The sequence below is a fragment of the Nyctereutes procyonoides genome, unplaced genomic scaffold, assembly GCF_905146905.1.
Source record: "Nyctereutes procyonoides isolate TBG_1078 unplaced genomic scaffold, NYPRO_anot_genome, whole genome shotgun sequence".
NCBI classification, from domain to species: Eukaryota; Metazoa; Chordata; class Mammalia; order Carnivora; family Canidae; genus Nyctereutes; species Nyctereutes procyonoides.
The window spans coordinates 15009642-15033570 of record NW_026575142.1 but is presented as its reverse complement, the minus strand read 5'-3'; the positions used below and the strand labels follow the sequence as shown (position 1 = coordinate 15033570).

At 37.6% G+C, this 23929-nt stretch overlaps 1 protein-coding gene across 4 annotated transcripts in view; it reads right to left on the bottom strand.

Annotated features, from left to right (window-relative positions):
* Positions 1 to 23929, bottom strand: part of SLC25A12 (solute carrier family 25 member 12) — a 195311-nt gene that overhangs the window by 5304 nt on the left and 166078 nt on the right. For all 4 annotated transcript variants that reach the window (XM_055307971.1, XM_055307972.1, XM_055307970.1 and 1 more), the window contains 4 exons: positions 22841 to 22893; positions 22515 to 22595; positions 2300 to 2440; positions 344 to 482 (listed from right to left, as the gene is read on the bottom strand). In XM_055307971.1, the coding sequence (XP_055163946.1) occupies positions 344 to 482; positions 2300 to 2440; positions 22515 to 22595; positions 22841 to 22893 (414 nt within the window). The remainder of the gene's footprint in view (positions 1 to 343; positions 483 to 2299; positions 2441 to 22514; positions 22596 to 22840; positions 22894 to 23929) is intronic.

Genomic DNA, 23929 nt, shown 5'->3' with positions numbered 1-23929 from the left:
TGATGAAGAACTCTTCCACCTCAATGCTTAGCTTGGCTGCACCCAAGGTTTCAGGGGCACGAGAGGCTAAGAAGCATGTTAATGATGAAAGCCCAATTTAGATGGGCAGATCTAATTTGGCTCTGAGTTGCTAAGCTGCATTACGCTGTTTATCCACATTATGCAAATGTAATTAACTCTCATCAGAATTACAGCACATCCCACAAAGGAGAAAAAGCGATCATATTTAAACTAAGTCAGATACAAACAATAACCCTTCCAGAAATAAAGGCAGACAGTGCACAGAGATTCTGTACTTCTTAAAGAATTGGGGGGGGGGGGGGTTAAAAAAAATTGTAGTTACCTGCCATGGCTCCAGCTGCAAGGAGATTTATACCTCCCACGTGTCCATTTTCATCAGCCAGAAGTAGTTTGCAATGAGCATAAACAGGAAAATAGATTGCAGAGAAGGGAATGTCTCGGAGGAAACACGCTTTGGCACCCTGTCACAAGTGAGGAAATAGTGCAAAACGGTTGTGTAAACAGGGCCATGAATGCCCACAAGGGATCCAGGGTGACACGCCCTAGGTGCTCCCTCAAACAGCATGGGGACTGATGTGGAATGGAAATGGGGGAGAAATGAGAGGGGCACAGGAACTATATATGGCTCAAAGTTTGAGAAAAGCTGGTAGACCCTGGGGACCCAGAGTTAGTTAACTGGGTACTGATGTTATCATGACAACTAAGAATTTCCTGGCATTTCCAATGTAGATTCAGATTTTAAGGTTAATAAAAATTCAGTTCTCAAACCTCCAGGCTGTTTGTTCTGTGTGGCTTTGGTGGATGCGAGGGGGAGGGGCATGAGTGGGAACAGACTTGGAAACCCAATGTTAATAGCTAGATTCCAAAGCAACCAGCAAAGGCACCCCCCAAAACTAACAATCTACCCATTCAATCTATACAGCACAGAGCCCATGAAGTACCAGTTAAGCTATAGGCAGTGGCAATGGAAAAGAAAGGTGACCATTCTAGGGAAGGGGAAAAAGAAACCACCAATCTTCCCTCCTCAGTCCCCATGTCCTAAACAGCAGATTGGGGGAACTGGGTCGAATTATTTTAGCAGAAGTTTCCACGGGAATAGAAAGCTACCCAGTGATGGCTTATCTCGGGGACTGAGGAACAATAAACACTTTCCTCAGCTTGGTCACAGCCCGGGCTATTCTACAGGACAGAGCTTGACCTAGCCACCTGAATAATCCATCTTTGGCACTTGTTTCTCCAATGGTTGTTTTCAAAAGACAAACTCAAACATTAAAAAAAAAATTCAAGGACTCTCTAAAGGATGATACAGGCAGAAACAGTATTAAAAAATTTAGCTCTCAAAGGGAATTTCAAAAAGGATGGAAATTGGGGGTGAAGGGGAAGGAATGTGTACAGAACTCTCTCAAGGTAGGCATCATTGGTTTACTGGTCTCCTAAGAGCCCTGTACCTGTATGATTCTAATCTAGAGAATTTCTAATTTCCAATTTGTAGCTATAGAAGCCAATTTACGCATCCCTACAGTGATAGATCTATAAATAAATCAGATGCTGTAGAAACATTTCTCTAATAGCAGCCAAATTTACGTATTCCCACCTTATACCAGGCAAAAGAATGGAAAGAAATACTCTTCCTTGTTTAAGAAAAATAATAGCTTCTGCTCCATTACATCTGATCTGTAATGATGGGAGTAAGTATACCTGCAGGGAAGGAATCTGTTGACTGGCATTTTGCTAAAGTACAGTACACTCTGTTTTTTGTTTTTTTTTAATGGAATTCATTATTGACAAATCCCACCACTTAACTTCTTAAAGACCTGAATTCTACCAAACTCTACTACTGTTTCACTGTGGTCAAATTATTAAGACAAACAGAAGAAGCTCCTACTGGGAAGATAACAATAGAGATAACTCAGACTCAAAATAAACATAAGACTATTTTGAAGTCCTAAAACAGACCAAAGAGAACACCAAAGAAAGTTTCCCCAAACCTGCCATCAAATAAAAGGCTAGGAGCCCAAAGACATCGGGTCTGCAGTGTCAGCCCCCTGCTGGCAGCTTCGTAAAGCTGAAGATGACAACAGGAGGGTGGGTTTGTATATCCCACTGCCTCTAATAAAAGTGTCCTGATTTTTTCTTTTTGTCTGATTTTGTACCCTGTTGGACAAAATTGCTTTTCCACTTTGAGGGGAGGGGAGAAGCCTGGTTTCCACATTCTTTCATGATTCTATTGAGTACATTACAAGCTCTCTACTGAGATAACCCAAGGGAATCTACCCACCTTATACAGACCAAAAAGTCCCAGGTCCCGGAGTACATTCAGGGCGCTGACCCTGGGTCCTGTGGTGATCTCACCAGCTACCTGCAGGCGAATCTTTACTATCTCCAGCGGATTAGTAAAGATGACTTGAGAGCCACCAGCCTGCAGACAAGGGAGGAGAGAGAGAAAAGCAGATTTCTGAATCAGAGACCAACTGGCAGTGTTACCAAGAAAAATCCAGAAAAAGCCTTTACATGGCACCACTCTACTCCACCCTCTTCACAAGGGAACAGAGTCCCATACTTTGGCCGGTACTAGAGGAGCTCACAGGGATGATCCCAAACTCAGTTTCGAACCAATCTATGCCTGGGTTTGTTTTGATTTGAAATGTTGTCAACAGTAGTTCTCAAACCAGTCTTCCCGGGGTCAACCCAACCATATCCAAGATGGCAAAACTAATAAACTCATTTGGAAAATAAAAGTGAAGCCAGATGAGGCAACGGGGAGCTCCCCAATGAAAGGGAAAGAGACAGTAGAAGACTGGTTGTAAGCTGGAGGTAAAAATTGGATCTATAATGGTCACTTTCCTTCTCTTAGCAAGCATTCACGTTAGCTCAGCCACCTGCTTCTGCTTCCTTGGATTGTACAGCAATTAACACAACTTTGGCCCACAGAGGTGTCTTAAGTCAGAGGGGAAAAGTCTCCCCTGGTTCAAATTCTAAAACGTACTATACCGAGCAAAACTCTTGAGACAGATACACAGCTAAAAGGAGAGAATTCAGAAAGACACTTACAGTATCAAGACAAAACCAGAAAAACTCTGCTGGGAAATGGAACATCTAGTTACCATGAGGACAAAACTGGCAAATCAAAGCTACACTCCACAATGGTGGTGAGTGACAGGGATTTGAATTTGGATAATGAGGGTGTATTTGCATCTGAAACCTGTTAACTAGTAGGGGGGCGATAAAAAGAATGTTTAACAAAACTGCTACCAATTTTTTTTTTTAGTTTTTATAAGAAAAATGTGTTTGTATTGGTATACGTATATACAGATATATATAATTTTTTAAAACATATATATGTATCTCCATAAAGTGAAAAAAACTCATTTGTGCATCTTCATCTGAACTATAGCTATTTATGTTACACAATCATCACCACAGTCATATAATCATATTATACTACAGAATCATAACTTCACTGCAATAGCATGTCACACGTGGAACAGGAACCAGGAAAGGCCTCACTGGGGCACCATAATTCAGAGGTACAGAGGTTCTACAAACAATACCCTTAAAACTCACGAGCAGCCTTCATGGACCCTTCAGCACTCTACCTTCACCCACATTCCTGTTCATGTTTCTAAAACCCACAGGTCTCCCAGTCCTATTGCCAGAGGTAGCAAGTCTCAGCCCATTCTCCTAACTGTCCGGGGGCTATAAACCCCTCAACTATGCCTGCTCCAATCCTGACCCCTTACTCCTATCGACCACGACGTCCACAACCACCAACACCGACACAAGATTCCTTTTGGCTTTGTGGAAGCTTACTGTCCTGGATTCCCCAGGGCCCTAATCCTCTTTTTGTCCACCAAGCAAGGGGGTGCAGCAATTTGCTGTCTCTCTCTGGGTTTCCTGCAACTCCCCACTCAACAATCCATACCATTGGCACACAAGTTCCTGAATGACAACTGACCCAATTTTACATGTTGATCTGCCTGTGTTTCGTTCTCTTAATCTACTGCACTGCAGGGAGAAGGAAGCATTTCAATGTTTCAATCTAAGCAAACAATACTTTCAAAAGGATTGCTGGGTGAAAAATTATGTTAAAATGATAATCCAAGTAATTGCTCCCATAGCTAGTATTAAAAACCAAACCAATTGAAAAAGTTTACTACTTCCCTGAAATCTTTGTTTAAATAATGGTTAAAAGACTATCTTTGGGAAAATACACCTTATGTTCTCAACTAAAGCAGATTAAAAAAAAGAAGAATAGAAACACAAATTTTGATTATAATCCCCAAACTTTGCCACCACCAAATGGTGTCAAACCTTGGGTGCCATTCATTAAATATGGACATCATGTTTAAATAAATACAAAATCCTTTCATGTTTTTAATCATTAGTAAAGTATAACATCCCACAGAGCAGGAGTACTGCAACCAGCAGTCCCTTGCCCCGTGAGTCCTCTGCCCCTCCTCATCAGACTCTTTTGGAAATAATTGCTAGTTTATGGAGATTTGTACTCCTTTAACAACTCTTCACATTAAAAAAAAAAAAAAAAAAAAAAAAAAAAAAAAACAACTCTTCACATTTCTTTTTTTTTTTTTTCCACATTTCTTTTTGAGTGTACATGTAACATCTAACACATCAACTGTTGTATGCTTGGAAGATCTGTTACCCAGAATGCATACTAAGTCCTGACAATGCACTGGACAGAAGGACAAAGCTAAACTGATTTGCATTTACATATAGATCTGACACATGAGCACGTAAACAAGAAAGCAATGACACTCTAGTAAGGCGCACATCTATGTGTTTCATTTTCACACTTAGCTACTCTACTATATTTGAAGAAGGAAAAGGTCTAGCAACTACATAGTCTGTATATGCCTTAAAAATTTATATTTCAAAACACGTTATGATAGGCCTAGGAATATGGAGGCCAATACTACTCAGAAACATTGAATAATTTTAGAAAAAATAAAGACTGTTATTTAAGTTGGCTAAAACTTCAGATATTTCATAACACTTAAAAGGAAATATTCATGGCAAATATGCACTGTCCTTTTCTAAACTCTGAGACTGACCACTATCTCATACATGTTAAACTAGAGACAGTGGGATTGGGGAATAAAACTGGCAATTAATCCAATCACTTTAGTAAGAAATCTAGTGACAGAACAAAGATTATGTTTTATCACATTCTTAACTGTTTCCTTTCTGAAAAACAAATACAGGAAAATATCATTTCTATTTTAAGCTTCTACTGATTATAGTGATATTATTACATTAAAGACAGCTTTTCAGGGATGCCTAGGTGGCTCAGTAGTTGAGTGCTTCCCTTCAGCCCAGGGTATGATCCTGGAGTCCCAGGATGGTCCCACATCGGGCTCCCTGCATGGAGCCTGCCTCTCCCTCTGCCTGTGTCTCTGCCTCTCTCTGTGTGTCTCTCATAAATAAATAATCTTAAAAAAAAAAAACAAACAGCTTTTCACAGAGAAAAGTCACAGTAAAGATAATCACAAAATATACAGAATTTCAGAAGTATTAAATTGTGAAATAAAAATATGGTAATTTTTCAGTGGAAAAAAAAAAGTATCTGTATTTTTCCAAATAAGCTAATATGGGGATCCCTGGGTGGCGCAGCGGTTTGGCGCCTGCCTTTGGCTCAGGGCGCGATCCTGGAGACCCGGGATCGAATCCCATATCGGGCTCCCGGTGCATGGAGCCTGCTTCTCCCTCTGCCTATGTCTCTGCCTCTCTCTCTCTCTCTCTCTCTGTGACTATCATAAATAAATAAATTTTAAAAAAAAATTAAAAAAAAAGCTAATGTTTGCTATTCTACAAATATGCAAATATACTTGTTACTTTAAAGAGTAACAAAATTAGATTTAGAAAATGTAAATGCCCAATAAGGAAATAGTTAAGGAGAAACAATTATAAGCTCTTAAGCAATAAGATCAGGTAATAAAATTTTAAACCAAACATAAAATATAGGCACTCACTGATCACCAATATGTCAATATTAACCTAAGTTTATTAAAATTAGAATGACTTTAGTTAGAGATGAAAACATAGGTTGCCTCCTGGAAAGAGGAATGAGTACTTGAATTTTTAAAGCATACCCTATTGTTCCTTTTAAGTTCTGAATCATGACATGCATTAACTACTCAAAAACAAAAAAACTGGGGCACCTGGTTGGCTCAGTGGTTGAGCATCTACCTTTGGCTCAGGTCATGACCCCGGGTTCCTGGGATCCAGTCCCGCATTGGGCTACCCCACAGGGAGCCTGCTTCTCCCACTGTCTATGCCTCTACCTCTCTGTCTCTCATGAATAAATAAATAAATAAAATCTTTAAAAACAAACAAAATAAAACAAACAAAACAAAACAAACAAAACAAGAAACAGACCTGGTCTTAGAAACAATGGTTTCTTTTATAGACTACATCCTCTCTCACATTCTACCCCATGATAAATTTGATAATTTATATACATTAAATGCATTTTAAAAACTAGTCAGCCCTAGTTATCTATGGATCCAAGACTTTAAACAGGCTTATCTATGTAAATATGAACACCAAAAAAAGTCTAACCAAATATAGCTATGATCTGGAATAATAGACACAAAGACCTATAAAATTTCAAATTAGGGATCCCTGGGTGGCGCAGCAGTTTGGCGCCTGCCTTTGGCCCAGGGCGCGATCCTGGAGACCTGGGATCGAATCCCACGTCAGGCTCCCGGTGCATGGAGCCTGCTTCTCCCTCTGCCTGTGTCTCTGCCTCTCTCTCTCTCTCTCTGTATGACTATCGTAAATAAAAAAAATTAAAAAAAAATTAAAAAAATTTCAAATTAAACCACGATGATACACAGCTCTAAACTCTTAAATGGATTTGGTCTAATCTGACATCTTGACACTCACATTAGATAACACCACTGCATACAACACATTTGGTAAATTTTTTTTTACCAAATCACCAAAATTAGCTCCTAAACTTCTAATTGTGAAATTTCCCTCTTCAATCTGCTATTTATTCTTATAAAGAAAGGGAAGCATTAATATTGAAACTTTTGGAGGTTTTCATGCTATGTTGTTTCTTTGTTCTAGAAATGAATTACAAATGACACAATAAAAGAGAACAGATCTCATTTTGAATGAAGGTTATCTATCTACCTATATAACAGAAATGGAAAGAATATAAACACTTCTAGTTAATCTTGCATCACATTATTTTTTTTTAATGAGACAATAAACCACCTAAAGTGGACAGCAAAAATTAGGAGAGAAAGGATGTAATATTGAGATGTCACCAGGCCTCTGATGTGCCTGAGGCCAACGGGTTGCACCAGGATTAGACCTATTCAACCTCCTGCCCTCAAAATCCTACCCCAGGGGCAGAGTCCACAAAAAGGCAGGGAACCTGGCTCTGCTTGTACTCAGTCTCCTGTTTACTTTCTTCTTTGATCTGTTTTCTCCTGTAGTTTGGAACTGTTTCCCTCCAACCACAATCTGAACAATTCATTATAAAGTCTTCCCTTACAGAGATTGATGAAAATCTAACTTCAGTTTGAGGCCACACCAGGAACTTGAACAGAAGTGCAAAATACATGCATTTAAAATAACCAAGCTAATCAAAGTCACAGAATTAGCTGTCACCAGGACTGACTCAAGAGGAATAGGAACAGATAGTGACTGTCTCACACGCCATCAACCACACATTCTTAGATATTTTATAAAGCAATGGGAAATGCTATGGTTCCTTTCTAAAACAGCATTTCCTACTGCTTTATAAAAGAAATGGTTCCTTTCTAAAATAGCCTATGACCATGATAACTTAAAAGGAATAAATTGCAATTTTCTCATTGCTGGCTCACTGATAGAAGCCAGGGTGGTAGGATATAAATAGATAAAAACTACACATACCCCTAACGAGGGTAAAGGTGGTTCAAAACCTCTGTGTACCTATCATGAGCCACTATGACATAAATATATGGACTCTGAACTTGTACACATATGTATGTGTGTTCATGTAAGCATGCAAGCATCAAGTTGGGAGCTTGCTGATTCCTGGGATGGCAATTGGAAATACTATTTCCAACAACTCTTAAGAGATGTGCAACTCAGTTTTGCTGAGGAAGACACAGCATACGGGCTGGTTAGCTACCAGTCTTGGCCCTAGGGTTTGTAAATATTCCAACTAACAAGTGGACCTCTCACTGCACCAATGGGTGTGTACACCCATGGGCTGAAGGGAGGTAGTATGGAAGAGTAAAAAGATTCTAGGCTTGTTGATTTATACTGTCATTAACTTTGTAATCTTGGATAGATCATAACCTTCCCTCCCATTCCTTGGTTTCCTAATATGACAACAGGGATCCTAATGCTCGCCCCCCTAGACCTTACACAGCTCTTGTGCACTAATGAGAGAGCACTGTGCATACTGAAAGTAAGATATCAGGAGAAGGGATGGATTCTTCAGGAAGTATGTTCACACAGGGCTAAGAACATCTGCAACGTAAGATTACACTAGCCTTTTGCTGAGCAATAAATACGTTCTGAGAGGGTTGCCTGGGTTGAGCGTCTACCTTTGGCCAGGGAATGATCTCTGGGTTCTGGGATCGAGTCCCACACCAGGCTTCCTGTGAAGAGCTCCCTTCTCCCTCTGCCTATTTCTCTGCCTCTCTCTCTCTCTCCCTGCCTCTCATGAATAAATAATTTTTAAAAAATATGTTCTGAGTTAAAACACTTCTCTCATTCAAAAGTATACACTGTCTGAAAGAGATGATGTGATCAGGCAGGTATGTGCTCTGGTTAGAGTTTAAACATAAAAATAGTTACTTACAAATGGGACATCTTAAAAATGCATATAGGTCAGTCTATCAGTCTACTTAAACTAACAGACTTTCTACTTTTTGACTTAGACATACATTTTTTTCACATTTAAGTTCATAGATATGTCTAAGAAACACTACATAATCTTTTCTTTGAAAAAACAACCACAGTGGGGCAGGTCAACATGGTGGGATAGGAAAACCCAGAACACACCAAATCTACAGCTACCTATAGAACAATTCTCTCTGAAAAAGACATGAAACTAGCTCAACATCTCCTACACAACGACTGATAAAAAGACCACACTGAGACAGGTCAAACAGACAGAGAGGCTCACATCCAGGAGATCCAAAGGGCTGAAGTAAACTGTGACTCCCCTTTAGAAGGGCTCATGCATACACACTCATTCACCCTATGACTCAGCACAAAAGCAGCAGGTTAGAGGGCACCTAGACCACATATAAAGGAGATTCATTGGTGAGGCATAAGGCGTCTGCTGGAAGAAAAGGGCTCTGCTGGAACCCTCTCTGGGGACAAGGGTGCTGACAGGTGCAATTCTGCACTCCTCTTGCCTTGCTCATGGGGCACTAGTGGGCATCATTTTTACATTCTTCTTGCTAGCACCACAAGCCCCAAACCTGTACTCTCCTGCAGCCTTGCTCTGCTAATCCCAGTGGGCAGGCTTACCCCAGCCCTGCCTTCTCCTGTGACTCTGGCCCTGCTAAACCTGGCAAGTGAGTTTGCCCTGGCCCAGCACTTCCACGCAGCCCTGCCAAAGCAAGTGGATGCATGCAGTCCACACAGGGGATGCCCCTTGAGCATCTGACTCTGGTGGTCAGGGGACTGGCATTTCTGGGGCCCACAGGACTGAAACAATTGGAGACATGGTTCTTGACAGGTTACTACCCCCAGGGTACACAGCAACAGACAGAAACACACCCCTCAATCTTTCTGTGAGCACTTTTTCAAGACTGGGAGAGACAGCTGTTTTGACTAATATAGAAAAACAGAGAGTCAGGCTTAGGAAACAGAGGAATATGTTCCAAACCAAAGAACAAGACAAAATCTGAGGAAAAAAAAAAATCTCAGTGAAATGGAGAGAAGTCATTTAGCTGATAAAAAGTTCAAAGTAATGTCATAAAGATGCTCATCAATCTTGGGAGAAGAACAGATTTGGGAGAAGAACAGATTAATAAACAGAACTCCAATAAAGAGACATATAATGTAGGAAAATACAAACAAGGACTGAAAAATACAGTAACTGAACTGAAAAATAGACTAGATGGATCAAAAGCAGATCAGATGAAGCAGAAGAAAGGATCAGTAACCTGGACGACAAGGCAGTAGAACTCACCCAAACAGAGCAACAACAAAGAAAAAAGAATCTTAAAAAGTGAAGAAGCAACTCATAGAACAACATCAAGCAGAGCAAGATTCAAATGTAGGGGTCCCAGAGTGAGAAGAGAGAAAGGGACAGAAAATTTATTTGAATAAATAATGGTTGAACACTTTCCTAACCAGGGAAGGGAAACAGACATCCAGATTTCGGGAGCCCAGAAAGTTCCAAAAGAGATGAACCCAAACAGATTTAAACCAAAACACATTATAATTAAAATTTCAAGAGTTAAAGGGAGAACCTTAAAAGCAGCAAGAGAAAAAGAACTTGTAATATACAAGGGAACCCCATGAGACTATGAGCAGATTTTTCAACAGAAAATTTGCAGGCCAAAAGTGCTGAAAACAAAAACCTTCCAACCAAGAATACTCTACCTAGAAAGATTATCATTCAAAACTGAAGGAGAGAGGGATGCCTGGGTGGCTCAGGGGTTGAGCGTCTGCCTTTGGCTTAGGGCATGATCCTGGAGCCCTGGTATCGAGTCCCACATTGGGCTCCCTGCATGGAGCCTGCTTCTCCCTCTGCCTATGTCTCTGCTTCTCTCTGTGTGTGTCTCTCATGATTAAATAAATAAAATCTTTAAATAAAAAAAAAAAAAACTGAAGGAGAGAGAAAACTTCCAGACAAGCAAAAGCTAAAGTGCATCACTGCTAAACTGGCCTAAAAAGAAATGTTGAAGGGACTTCTTTAAACTGAAAGAAAGGGAAAAAAAAAAAAAAAAACTGAAAGAAAGGGTCCTGATTAGTAACAAAGTAACATCTGAAAGTAAAAATCTCACTAATAAAGGTAAATATATAGCAAAGTTAGACCAACCACTTATAAAGCTAGCATGAAGGTTAAAAAATAAAAGCAGCGGGATCCCTGGGTGGTGCAGCGGTTTAGCGCCTGCCTTTGGCCCAGGGTGCGATCCTGGAGACCCAGGATCAAATCCCACGTCGGGCTCCCAGTGCATGGAGACTGCTTCTCCCTCTGCCTATGTCTCTGCCTCTCTCTCTCTATGTGACTATCATAAATAAATAAAAATTTTAAAAAATAAAAATAAAAATAAATAAAAGCAGTAAAAATCAAACAAGAAACTATAACAATTAAGGGATACACAAAATAAAAAGATGTAAAATATGACATCAGAAACATAAAATTGGAGGGATAGTAAAAATGTAGAATTTTAGAATGTAGTCAAACATAACTTGCTATCAACATAAAATAGACTAGCATACATATAAGCCAACATATATAAGCCTCACCGTAATCATAACGCAAAACCCTATAGTAGATACACAAAAGATAATGAAAATGAAATCTAAATGTAACACTAATGAAAATCATCAAACCATAAGAGAGAGCAAGAGAAGAAACAGAATCACTACAAAACACCCAGAAAACAATTAACAAAATGGCAATAAGTACATACTTACCTGTAATTACTTTAAAACATTTTTTAAAGATTTATTTATTTATTTACTTATTTGAAATGGGGGGAGGGATATAGAGAGGGGAGAAGCAGACTCCCCACTGAGCACAGAGCCCAACATGAGGCTCGATCTCACAACTCTGAGATCATGACCTAAACTGAAACCAAGAGTTGGACACTTAACTGACAGCCACCCACGTACCCCACCTACCTGTAATTACTTTAAACGCAAATGGACTAAATTCTTCAATCAAAAGACACAGAGAAGCTAAATGGATTAAAAAAAACAAAAAACAAGACCCATCTATATGATACTTAAAGAGATTCATCTCAAATGTAAGAACGCACATAGACTACAAGTAAAGGGCTAGAAAAAGATATTTCATGCAAATGAAAATCAAAAGAAAGCTGGGATGGCTACACTTATATTAGACAAAATAGACTTTAAAACACTATAATAAAAGCAAAGATAGGCATTACACAATGATAAAAGAGTCATTCCAGCATGATTATGTAACGTTTATAAACATTTGTGCACTCAACATAGGAGTACCTAAACATATATAGGAAATATTAACAGGCGTAAAGGGAAAAATTGACAGCTATACAGTAAGAGTGGGGGATTTTAATACTTACGTCAATGGACAGATCATCCAGACAGAAAATCAATATGGAAAAGGCAGCCTTAAAGAATACATTAGACTAGATGGACTTAATAAACACATACAGAACATTCCACCAAAAAGCAGAATATACATTCTTCACAAGTGCACACAGAACATTCTCCAGGATAGATCACGTTACACTACAAAACAAGCCTCAATATAGTTAAGAAAACTAAATCATATCAACCATCTTTTCAGATCACAATAGTATGAAACTAGAAATCAATCACAAAAAAATTTAAAAAGGAAATATCACAAATATGTGGAGATCTAACAACATGCTACTGAACAACCAATGAGTCAACAAAGAAATCAAAGAAAAAATTTTAAAATCTCAAGACAAATGAAAATACAACACAACCTATGAGATGCAAGAAAAGCAGATATAAGGCAGTTCATAATGATACAGACCTACCTCAAAAAACAAGGATAATCTCAAATAAACAATCTAACTTAATACCTAAAGAACTAGGAAAAAAAGGAACTAGAAAAAGAGGAACAAATGAAGCCCAAAGTCAGTACAAGGAAGAAAATAATAAGAATCAAGGCAGAAATAAATAAACTTAAAAAGAAAATAGAAAAGATCATGAAACTAAGAGCTGGTTCTTTGAAAAAATAAACAAAACTGATAAAACCCTTAGCTACACTAAGAATAAAAGAGGGCTCAAAAAAATAAAATCAGCAATGAAAGAGGGGGAAGTTATACCATACCAAAGAAATACAAAGAATCATAAGAGACAACTACGAAAAATTATATGCCAACAAACTGGGCAACCCAGAAAAAATGGATAAATTCCTAGAAACATACAACATTCAGTCTCTCAAGACTGAATAATGGAAAAATAGGATATCTGAATAGACTGATTACTGAGAAGGAAACTCAATCAGTAATCAAAAACCTCCCAACAAACAGAAGTCCAGAACCAGATGGCTTCACTGGTGAATTCTATGAAACATTTAAAGAAGAGTTAATACCTATCTTTCTCAAACTCTCCCAAAAATTGAAGAGGAGGGAATGCTTCCAAACTCATTTTACGAAGCCAGCATTATTACCCTGATACCAAACACTAAACAAGAACACCACAAAAAAGAAAATGACAGACCTAAATCCCTGAGGAACACAGACGCAAAAACCCTTAAAAAATATCAGTAAACTGGGTGACAGGCATTGAGGGGGGCACTTGATGGGATGAGCACTGGGTGTTATGCTATATGTTGGCAAATCGAACTCCAATAAAACAATATACAAAAAAAAGGAAATTTAAAAACTAAATATATATATATATTTTATATATAAATATACACACGCCAAATTCAAAAATACATTAAGAAAATCATACACCACGATCAAGTGGGATTTATTCCATGGATATAAGGATGGCTTAACATCTGCAAATCAGTGTGATACACCACATCAACAAAATGAAACCTAAAAATCACATGATCATCTTAATAGATACCGAAAAAGCATATGGCAAAATTCAGCATCCATTTATGACAACCTTCACAACTAAGATCACACTCAAAAAAAAAAAAAAAAGTCACACTCAATGGTGAAAAACTGAAAGCATTTCCTCCAGGATCAGGAACAAGAGAAGGATGCTTTCTTTCACCACTTTTATTCAACATAGAATTCAAAATTTTAGCCAGAGCAATTCGGCAAGGAAAAGAAACAAAAGGCACCCAAATTGGAAAGAAGAGAATAAAATTCATTATTTGCAAAGGAGATGAGTTTATATATCAAATCTGAAAGACCACACAAAAACTGATTAAACAAATACAATAAAGTTTCAGGATACAAAGTCAATATACAAAAGCCTGTTATATTTTGATACACTCACAATGAACTACCAGAAAGAGAAATTAAGAAAACAATTCCACTTACAATTGCATCAAAATGATTAAAATACCTAGGAATGAATTTAACCAAGGAGGTAAAAGACCTGTACATGAAAAACTACATTGATAAAAGAAATGGAAGAAGAAGGGAGGATACTCTGTGCTCATGGACTGGAAGAATTAATATTGCTAAAACATCTGTATTACCCAAAGCAATCTATAGATTCTAGTGCAATCTCTACCAAAATCCCATGGTATTTTCATAGAAATAGAGCAAACAACCCTAAAATTTATATGAAACCACAAATGATCTTGAGTAGTCAAAGCAACTCTGACAATGAAGAACAAAGCTGAAAACATCACACTCCCTGATTTCAAACTATATTAAAAAATGATAGTAATCAAAGCAGTGTGGTTTGGGCATAAGAACACATAAATCTGTGGAACAAAAAGAGTCTAGAAATAAACTCATGCATTCAAGTAAGTTCAATTACTTTAGAAGAAAAGAAGAATTATACAATGGGGAAAGGAGAGTCTCCTCAATAAACGGTGTTGGGAAAACTGCACAGCCACATACAAAAGAATGAAACTGCACCACTATCTTACCCCAAACGTAAAAATTAACTAAAAATGTGTTAAATACTTGAATATAAGAGCAGAAACTATAAAACTCCTAGAAGAAATCATAAGTGGTAAGCTCCTTGAAATTGCTCTTGGCAATACTTTTTGGATCTGACTCCAAAGTCAAAGGCAACAAAAGCAAAAAAAAAAAAAAAAAAAAAAAAAAAAAAAGGTGGGGGGGACTACATCAAACTGAAGAGCGTTTACACAGCAAAGGAAACCATCAACAAAATGAAACCTACTTGAATGGGAGAAGAAACTCGCAAATCATATAGCTGATAAGGGGTTAATATCCAAACTATATAAAGAACTCTTACAACTCAACAGCAGCAGCAACAATAATCCAATTAAAAAATGGGTAGAGCATCTGAATAGCATTTTTCCAGAAAAGATATACAGGTGGCCAATAGGCACATAAAAAGATGCTCAACATTATTAATCACCAGAGAAATGTAAATTAAAGCCACAATGAGCTATCATCTCACACCTGTCAGAATATATATATCTATAAAAAGATAAGAAATAATAAGTGTTGGTGAGGACACACAGAATAGGGAAAACTTGTACACTGCTGATGGGAATGTAACTGGTATAGCCACTACAGAAAACAATATGGAGCTTTCTCAAAAACCTAAAAATAGAGCTACTATATGATATGATATTATATGATACAGCAATATTACTATATGATACAGCAATATTACTTCTGGGTATTTATCCAAAGAAAAAGAAAACACTAATTTGAAAAGATATTAGCATCCCTATGTTTATTGCAGCATTATTCACAATAGTCAAAGTATAGAAACAACCAAGGTGTCCATCAATGGATGAATAGATAAAGATTAGGTGTATGTATGCAATGGAATACTTCTCGGCCAGAAAAAGCAACACGGATGGACTTTGAGGGTATTATGCTAAGTGAAATAAACCAGTGAAAGACAAAAAATGTAGGATTTCATCTATCTGTGAAATCTAAAACAAAATAACAAAACTCACAGGTGCAGAGAACAGATTGGTGGTTAGCAAAAGGGAGGAGGATTAGAGGAGCAGGTAAAATAGGAGATGAGGGGTTAAGACAAAGAAACTTCCAGTCATAAGTAAGTTATGAAGATGTAATATACAGCATGGTAACTATAGTCAACAACATAATGCACACTATGTAACTTTTTATGGTGGGGGGACTATACTTATTGTGGTAAACACTTCCCAGCGTATACAAATACTGAATTGTGTTGTACACCTCAAACTAATGCTATATGGCAATTATAACTCAATAAAAAAAACACACAGACACGTTAAGATAATAGGTGAGTCACAGACTGGGAAAAATATTCATAATACATATTTTTGACAAGGGATTACATCCATCATGGATAAAGAATTCCTACAAGTCAATAATAAAATATATAAATAACATAATGAAAATAGGCAGAAAACTTAAACAGATACTTTAGAAAAAAAGATATACAAATAGCCAATAAACACATGAAAGGATGGTTAATATCTTTAAGCATCAAGGAAATGCAAATTAAAACCACAGTAAGATATCCTTTCACACGAACTTCAATGACTAAAATAACAAAGACCAAGACCATCAAATGTGTGTCAGAGTGTGGAATAAGAAAGACAAACACTGCTAATGAGACTGTCAGATGGTCCATCCACTTCAAAGAACGTATCTGGAGTGCCTGGGTAGCTCGGTTAAGCATCAGACTCTTGGTTTCAGTTGTGGTCATGATCTCAGGGTCTTAGGATCCAGCTCCACCTGGCTCCCAATCAGCACAGTATCTGCTTAGATTTTTCCTCTCCTCTCCCTCTGCCCCTACTCCCCTCAAGTATGCATGTGCGTATGCACGCACTCTCTCTCTAGTAAATAAATAAATCTTTAAAAACATTACATTGAACATATCTGTAGTTTATTTTACTTAGATATTCACCCATCAAAAAGGTTGACAGATTTGTACAGGAATTTTTTTTTCATAATCCCAAAATTTTAGCAGGTTTTTTTTTTTTTAAGAAATGGAAAAGCTGATGCTAAAATTTATAAGGAAGAGCAAAGTGACAATAGTCAAAATAATTTTGAAAAGCAAGAACAGGGTAGCCCCCCGGGGGCACAGCGGTTTAGGCCCCCTGCAGCCCAGGGCCTGATCCTGGAGACCCCAGATAGAGTCCCACGTCAGGCTCCCTACATGGTGCCTGCTTCTCCCTCTGCCTGTGTCTCTGCCTCTCTCTCAATCTCTCTCTCTCTCCTCTCTGTGTATTCTCATGAATAAATAAAATCTTTTTAAAAATTCCACTTTAAAATTTTTTTTAATTTTTTAAAAAATAAAGAACAGCAAGAACAAAGTTGGAGGACTTATACCATTTGATTTCAAGATATACTATAAAGCTATAGCAATCAAGACTGTGGAATTGGCAGAAAGACAAGGAGATCAGTGGGACAGAACAGAAAAAAGATTCATGTTCAACTGATTTTTAATAAAAGTTTTTCAAGAAGTGATAATGAAACTATTGGGCACTAGCCCATACCTTGCATTATATATAAAAGTTAACTTGAAATTGACTTGGGTTTTTTTGAGAGAGAGAGCACATGTGTGCAAGTGGGTGGGAGGAAACATTGGGGGACAGAAAGAGAGGAAGAGAGAGAATCCCAAGCAGGCTCCATACTCAGTCCCATATGGAGCTCCATCTCATGATCCTGAGATCATGACCTAAGCAGAAATCGGGAATCAGACACTCATCTGACTAAGCAATTCTGGTGCTCTTATAGTAGCCTTATTTATAACAGACACAAACTGGAAACCCAAATGCCCATCAACAGAAGAACAAATAAGCAAATTGTGGTCAATTCATGCAGTGGAATGATAGTAAAAATAAAAACAAAAAACCGGGGCACCTGGATGGCTCAGTTGTTGAGCATCTGTGTTTGGCTCAGATCATGATCCCAGGGTCCTGGGATCGAATCCTGCATCAGGCTCCCCACAGGGAGCCTGCTTCTCCCTCTATGTCTCTGCCTCTCTCTGTGTCTCTCATGAATAAATAAATAAAATCTTTAAAAACAATAACAAAAAATAAACTACTGATAAACACAAAATGACAAGGATGACTCTTAAAAACTCTTTTAAGCAAAAGAGGCCAGCCATGAAAGGATGCATTTTGTATGATTTCATTTATATGAAATCCAAGAAGAAACAGGATTAATATCAGAATAGTGGTTACCTAGAGGAACAGAAAAGTGATTGGAAAGAGGTATGAATGAATTTTCTGGGGTGAAATGTTCCATATCTTACACCTTGAGTGGTGATTTCATGGGTTATACAACTGTTAAAAATAATTGAGCTGACATCTAAAATATGTTCGTTTTTTGGTATGTTAATTATACCTAAATAAGTGATCATATATATGTATATACATTCAAATATATGCTAAATTTTTATTACATATATAATAAAGATTCTTAAAAAAGGATGAAAAGCCTCTACAAAGTTGAACGGGCTCATTTAGATTTATTTTGACATGTGAAGAAGGCCTGAATTTGAATCTCCAAGAGAACATGATCAAATAAAAGGAGTTGATCTTAAAATCAAAATACTTGGGGCTTACATGAAACCAGAATATATTAGCTGTGTGATTTGGGGCGAGAGCTAACCTTTCTGAGCTTCTGTTCCTTATGTACCTATTTCACAAGAAGCGACAAGGCGCATTTTAAAGTATTTTGGGGATCCCTGGGTGGCGCAGTGGTTTAGCGCCGGTCTTTGGCCCAGGGCGCGATCCTGGAGACCCGGGATCGAATCCCACGTCGGGCTCCCGGTGCATGGAGCCTGCTTCTCCCTCTGCCTGTGTCTCTGCCTCTCTCTCTCTCTCTGTGTGACTATCATAAATAAATAAAAATTAAAAAAAAAAAAAAAGATTTAAAGTATTTTGAAAATTCTAAGTTGACATTAAAGTATTATTCTTGCTCACAACAGATATCATAATTAAGCACTGAATTATATTTATGTCTGATATGGACATGTAATATGTATGTGTACACAGATATGTATGTATTCATACATATACATAAACTTCCTAATAGAAAAATAACATATGGCCTGATAAGAATGGCTTATCTATAAGAACAATGGGAAAAAACTATTTGAAACCAACTGTTATATATATGTTACACATACAACATCCATAATATATATTCATGAATAACTGTATATACAAATACACTCTTTCTTCAACCCTACCTAAAGAAGGGTCAAGCAACTGTTATACCTAAAGGTTGATTTATAGATACTACAACAACAAAATTTATACTAGCACATCTATATTATCATAAATTCTGAACTACTAAGTTTTTTCTGAGAAGGCTTTGCTACAGAGAAAGTTGGTTAATGTTCACACTGAAGACTTAAAGTTTGAAAATGCACATTCTGTTTATACTTCTAGAAGTATATACTTCTATATCCCCAAAGGTTATATTCTATTTCTACAGTGAGATATTCTGCTGACTTTAGAAAGTGAGAGCAGCTTGCATCTCTCTAATCAGGAAATCAGTCAAAAAATTTTCCATCTGATTTAAAAAAGAATGTGTGCGTGTGTGTGTACAGACACATGTACGTGAGCATGTATACATGTGTATAAGAACATTAGAAGGAAATATAACAGGACACCTGATTAGCTCGGTCGGTTAAATGTCTGCCTTCAGTTCAGGTGATGATCTCGGGGTCCTGGAATTGAGTCCCATGTAGGGCTCCCTGCTCAGCAAGGAGCCTGCTTCTTTCCTTCCAGCTACATCTCTCTACTCCCCTCCTCACTTGTGCTCTCTACTCCCTCTCTCAAATAAAAAAAAAAAAAAAAAAAAAGGACATACACCAAAATGTTGACAATGAAAAATAAAACTGTCATTTGGTAATCTCTATGCTCAAGGCAAAAGGCCCTAAAATATTAAGATTAATAATTTGTGTGAAAGATTGAAGACCTAAATATAAGAGCTAAAACTATAAAACTCTTAGAAGAAAACAGAGGTATTAATCTACATGATCTTGGATTTGGCAATAATTTCTTAGATATGACACCAAAGCACAAGCAACAAAATATGATTAAATTGGACTTCATTAAAATCTAAGTCCAATTCTTCAAAGGACACAAAGTGAAAAACATTAGAAATCACATGTCTGATAAGGGACTCTAAATAAAAGTCTTAAAACCATAACAAAAATAAGATCTAAGGACTGGATATTTTTGTTTCTTGGTCAATTCATTATCTAGTCAATGAACACCATTTTTTTCCTAAAGGACAGTATTTTCATAGCAGAATGTCTCTCCTATACATAGGGAACTCAAAGCTCAGGTCCTAGATGATCCTTCTGGCTGAGGTAAAGTCTATACCAATACTGACTACTCAGTTTAAGCCATTTCTTCTGAATTAATCTGCATTAGGTTAACACATTTTGCAACAGGTTAACGCAAGGTACATCTTTCAAATTGAGTGATTTTTGGAAAAACAGCACTGTTCTCAGCTGGTGATATAGACCGCATTTAGCCAAACATCCACAGGGCCCCTGAACATCATATCACCACCACTACCCAGGATGGTGAGCGTTCTCATGATCAGGCTCACAGGCAGCCACTCTTCCTAGTGTCTATCTGGTGGTAGCTGCTTACCAGGTTTCATTTGGTAAAGAGAGCATTCCTATATTTCACAATGCCCAATATTCTTTAAACAGAGACTTATTAATTTTGTTTAAGGCTTTATTATCTGTTGCAATACACAGACATTGGGAGAAGTGGTAGATTATGCTTTATTTTTATTTTTTTTTAAGATTTACTTATGATAGACATAGAGAGAGAGAGAGAGGCAGTGACACAGGCAGAGGAATAAGCAGGCTCCATGCTGGGAGCCCGACGCAGGACTTGATCCCAGGATTCCAGGATTGTGCCCTGGGCCAAAGGCAGGCGCTAAACCGCTGAGCCACCCAGGGATCCCCCAGATTATGCGTTAACAATCATTTACACTATAGTGTGACTGAATTCATCAGTACAAACTCAATAATTACACATTTTCTTTCCTCCCTGAATGGAGAGATTTAGGAAAAAAGAAGGAAGCATAAAATGTTTGAGGTGAAGAACTGCAGACTACCTCATCATTCTGCCTCAAGCCCAACTTGTCTATTTTTCATGCTGTTGATTTCCAACTAGACAATCCATCACAGTTCTCAGAAATGAGTCATGATTAAAGAAGAGATTTAGAATGTCAGCATGACCCTCCAGGCACCCTAGACTTCAACAGAAATTCCCAAAGTTCAAACCTAGAAACAGGGTCCACAGTAGGAAAAACAAAGGAACCAAGTATCTGATTACGGTTTAACCACTTAGGTCACATGTCAGACATGGGAACAGGTCAGTTTCATGGGCAAAAACCTCTGGGTATAACAAAGGAAAACAGAAATAATGAGCTACACGGAACAGAAAGAGCATGACTTAGGAGATTTCTGGCAAACGTATGCATGAGCAGTGGCAAAACTGAACTTAGAAACTTCTTAACGAAACTAAAACTGAAACAAACCACTGAGAAAAAATACTTAGGATTCGCAAACATTCTCTCATTTGAAGAGAAGCAATTACAGCTTCTCATTGTGGTAAAGGAAGAGGAGAAACTACATTTTTCATGATCTGATTAAACAAAGGTCTTATTTTTATGTTACTTGTCCTTCATAAAAAAAGTCAGCCAAAGAGGTGAGTTTTCTTCCTGAAAATGCACTTGGACGGACATGTGTGCAAACATACACACAAATGCACATATATACATACACACTTGCACGCGCGCACACACACACACAAACACACACACACACACACACACACAGCCCAAGTCACCTTTTCAATAGGAACTTTGGTTGCACAAAGGTGAGGACCCAGGTATGTACCAGGCTGACAAATCTCATCAAAAAGAATCCAGTGCAGCCGCTCTCTCTCTGACCCTTGGGGCATCTTTGCTAAATTAAAAGCTGGAAAGGTCATTGACCTCATCACCTCAAGTTCCACAAGCAACTGAGGAGGGTTTAGCCAGGACTGTCAGCCAGTTCAACTGGAAGTTATTAAGGGTTTCAGGGACAAAATGGACTAAATAAGTCTTAAACAATTATGTAGTAACAAATTTGAAATGAACACCACAAATAAAATTAGTTGAGCTACAAACTTAGATTTGAGAATTGGTCCAAATCCAATGTCATGCTCACACTTTAAAGAGAGAAACCTTTGTGCTCTAAGTAAATATAATCTGAATCTCTGCATTCAGAATTTAATAGCCTTAACATAATTATGGATATTTGCTATAACCTCTGGTCCCTAAAGAAGGAAAATTATAATCATACCACAATGGTTTACTCAGTCCTACACCTAAAATCTAAGAGCCCAATTAATCAGTCGTCTCACACTTAAAGTTCCAGACAGTGTAAATGTATGGGAACTTTATCCATTACTCTTATTTTCTGTGATATTTAAGAATCAGAACTTTAAAAAGTGTGGAAGGTAATGTCAGGAGCTTCTAAGAGTCAGAGCTGATAAAAATACTATCTCTTTTCTTCACTCAAAATCAATTAGATCGTGCAATGATATTAAAAAGCATTCTTTACAATCACTGAGAAAATCTTAGAAATCCTTGAGTTCAGAAAGAATGTCACTCAGATATTATATCTAATGTGCAAAAAAGATTAAAGGAAAATACTTGCCATGAGAAATGCCCAGTATTAATACTTACACAACCTCCAGCAAGGATTTCTGCTAAAAGTGGAATGGAGCCATCTCTTCTGGTAAATTTGTCCCGGACAAAATCATTAACCTAATCAGAAAGACAACATCAGTTAACCAGAATTCTCAACCACTTCCTTTACTGGTATGTTTTTGGTTTTCCAAAGTCATCAAAATATCAATCTCATGATAAAATTAAAAATTATCAAATGCTTACATGTTTGTTGAAAGCTTTACAAACATCGTGATAGTGTGCCAGTCTCAGCAGCATCATCAATTTTTGGCTTAATGATAATCTAAACAAAATGACATAAATTCAATGAAAAAGAAACTTACAGTCAGTTTAATGGCCTTTTCTGGAGCAACCCCTATCAGTTGTGGTATCAGACCTAGGTAAACAGAGAGAAGCATTAGCAATATGAACATACTAGATGTGAATACACAAACCTGAAAAGTAAAGATGCATTATTTGCCTATCAAACATTTTAGAGTTTTCATTAAAATATGGAAAAATGGATTATCCTAAAAACTCTGTACATGTATGTAATAATTATTTATGTCAAACATAATATGCTTTCTTGAGACTATAGATTCTCTCTTAAGCATGCTTCCTTTTGGGGCAGCCCAGGTGGTTCAGTGGTTAATGCCACCTTCATCCCAGGGCCTGATCCTGGAGACCGGGGATTGAGTCCCGCATCAGGCTCCCTGCATGGGGCCTGCTTCTCCCTCTGCCTGTGTCTCTGCCTCTCTCTCTCTCTCTCTCTCTCTCTGTCTCTCGTGAATAGATAAATAAAATCTTTAAAAAAAAAAAAAAAAGCATGCTTCCTTTAAAGCCTAGATATCTAACATCTCTCAAAAAGTACCTGAGAAAGGAATGGAGCCCATGATCTTCTCTACTCCCAAACACTGCCAATAACAATGTAATCAAATTCCCTCCCTTTACAACCAACAACATGCAAAGGTACAAAAACACTTTAGAGAAGCCCATGTTGTATGTTTGGAAAACCTTTGCAAGGCATGCTGTTGAATAGACCCAGATTTTGCCACAAATGATGCTATTACCTATGCAATAGCATATGGTGGCTTGGTTATTACAGAATATCAACTTCCATAATTTTCTCTTCAGAGAAAACCAGAATTCAGTACTCATTTATCTTAAAGGAAGCCAAAACTGCAAAGAAAAATGCAGTTTTAAGTATCAGTTAATGGATATCTTCGACAAGCAAAAACATATGCCTCCCGCATTCTTATTTACTAATATATGTCAAACTTAAGACTTTTCAAAAGAATCTTCTTAAAACAAAGGAAATCATTATTCTCAGAAAGTTAAATTTCCCAGGCTGGCTGCAAACTGGAAAAGAAAAAATATACAAACAATTCAACATCTGTAGATATTCATAAGGCTCAGCTTTCTAAAGCACACAG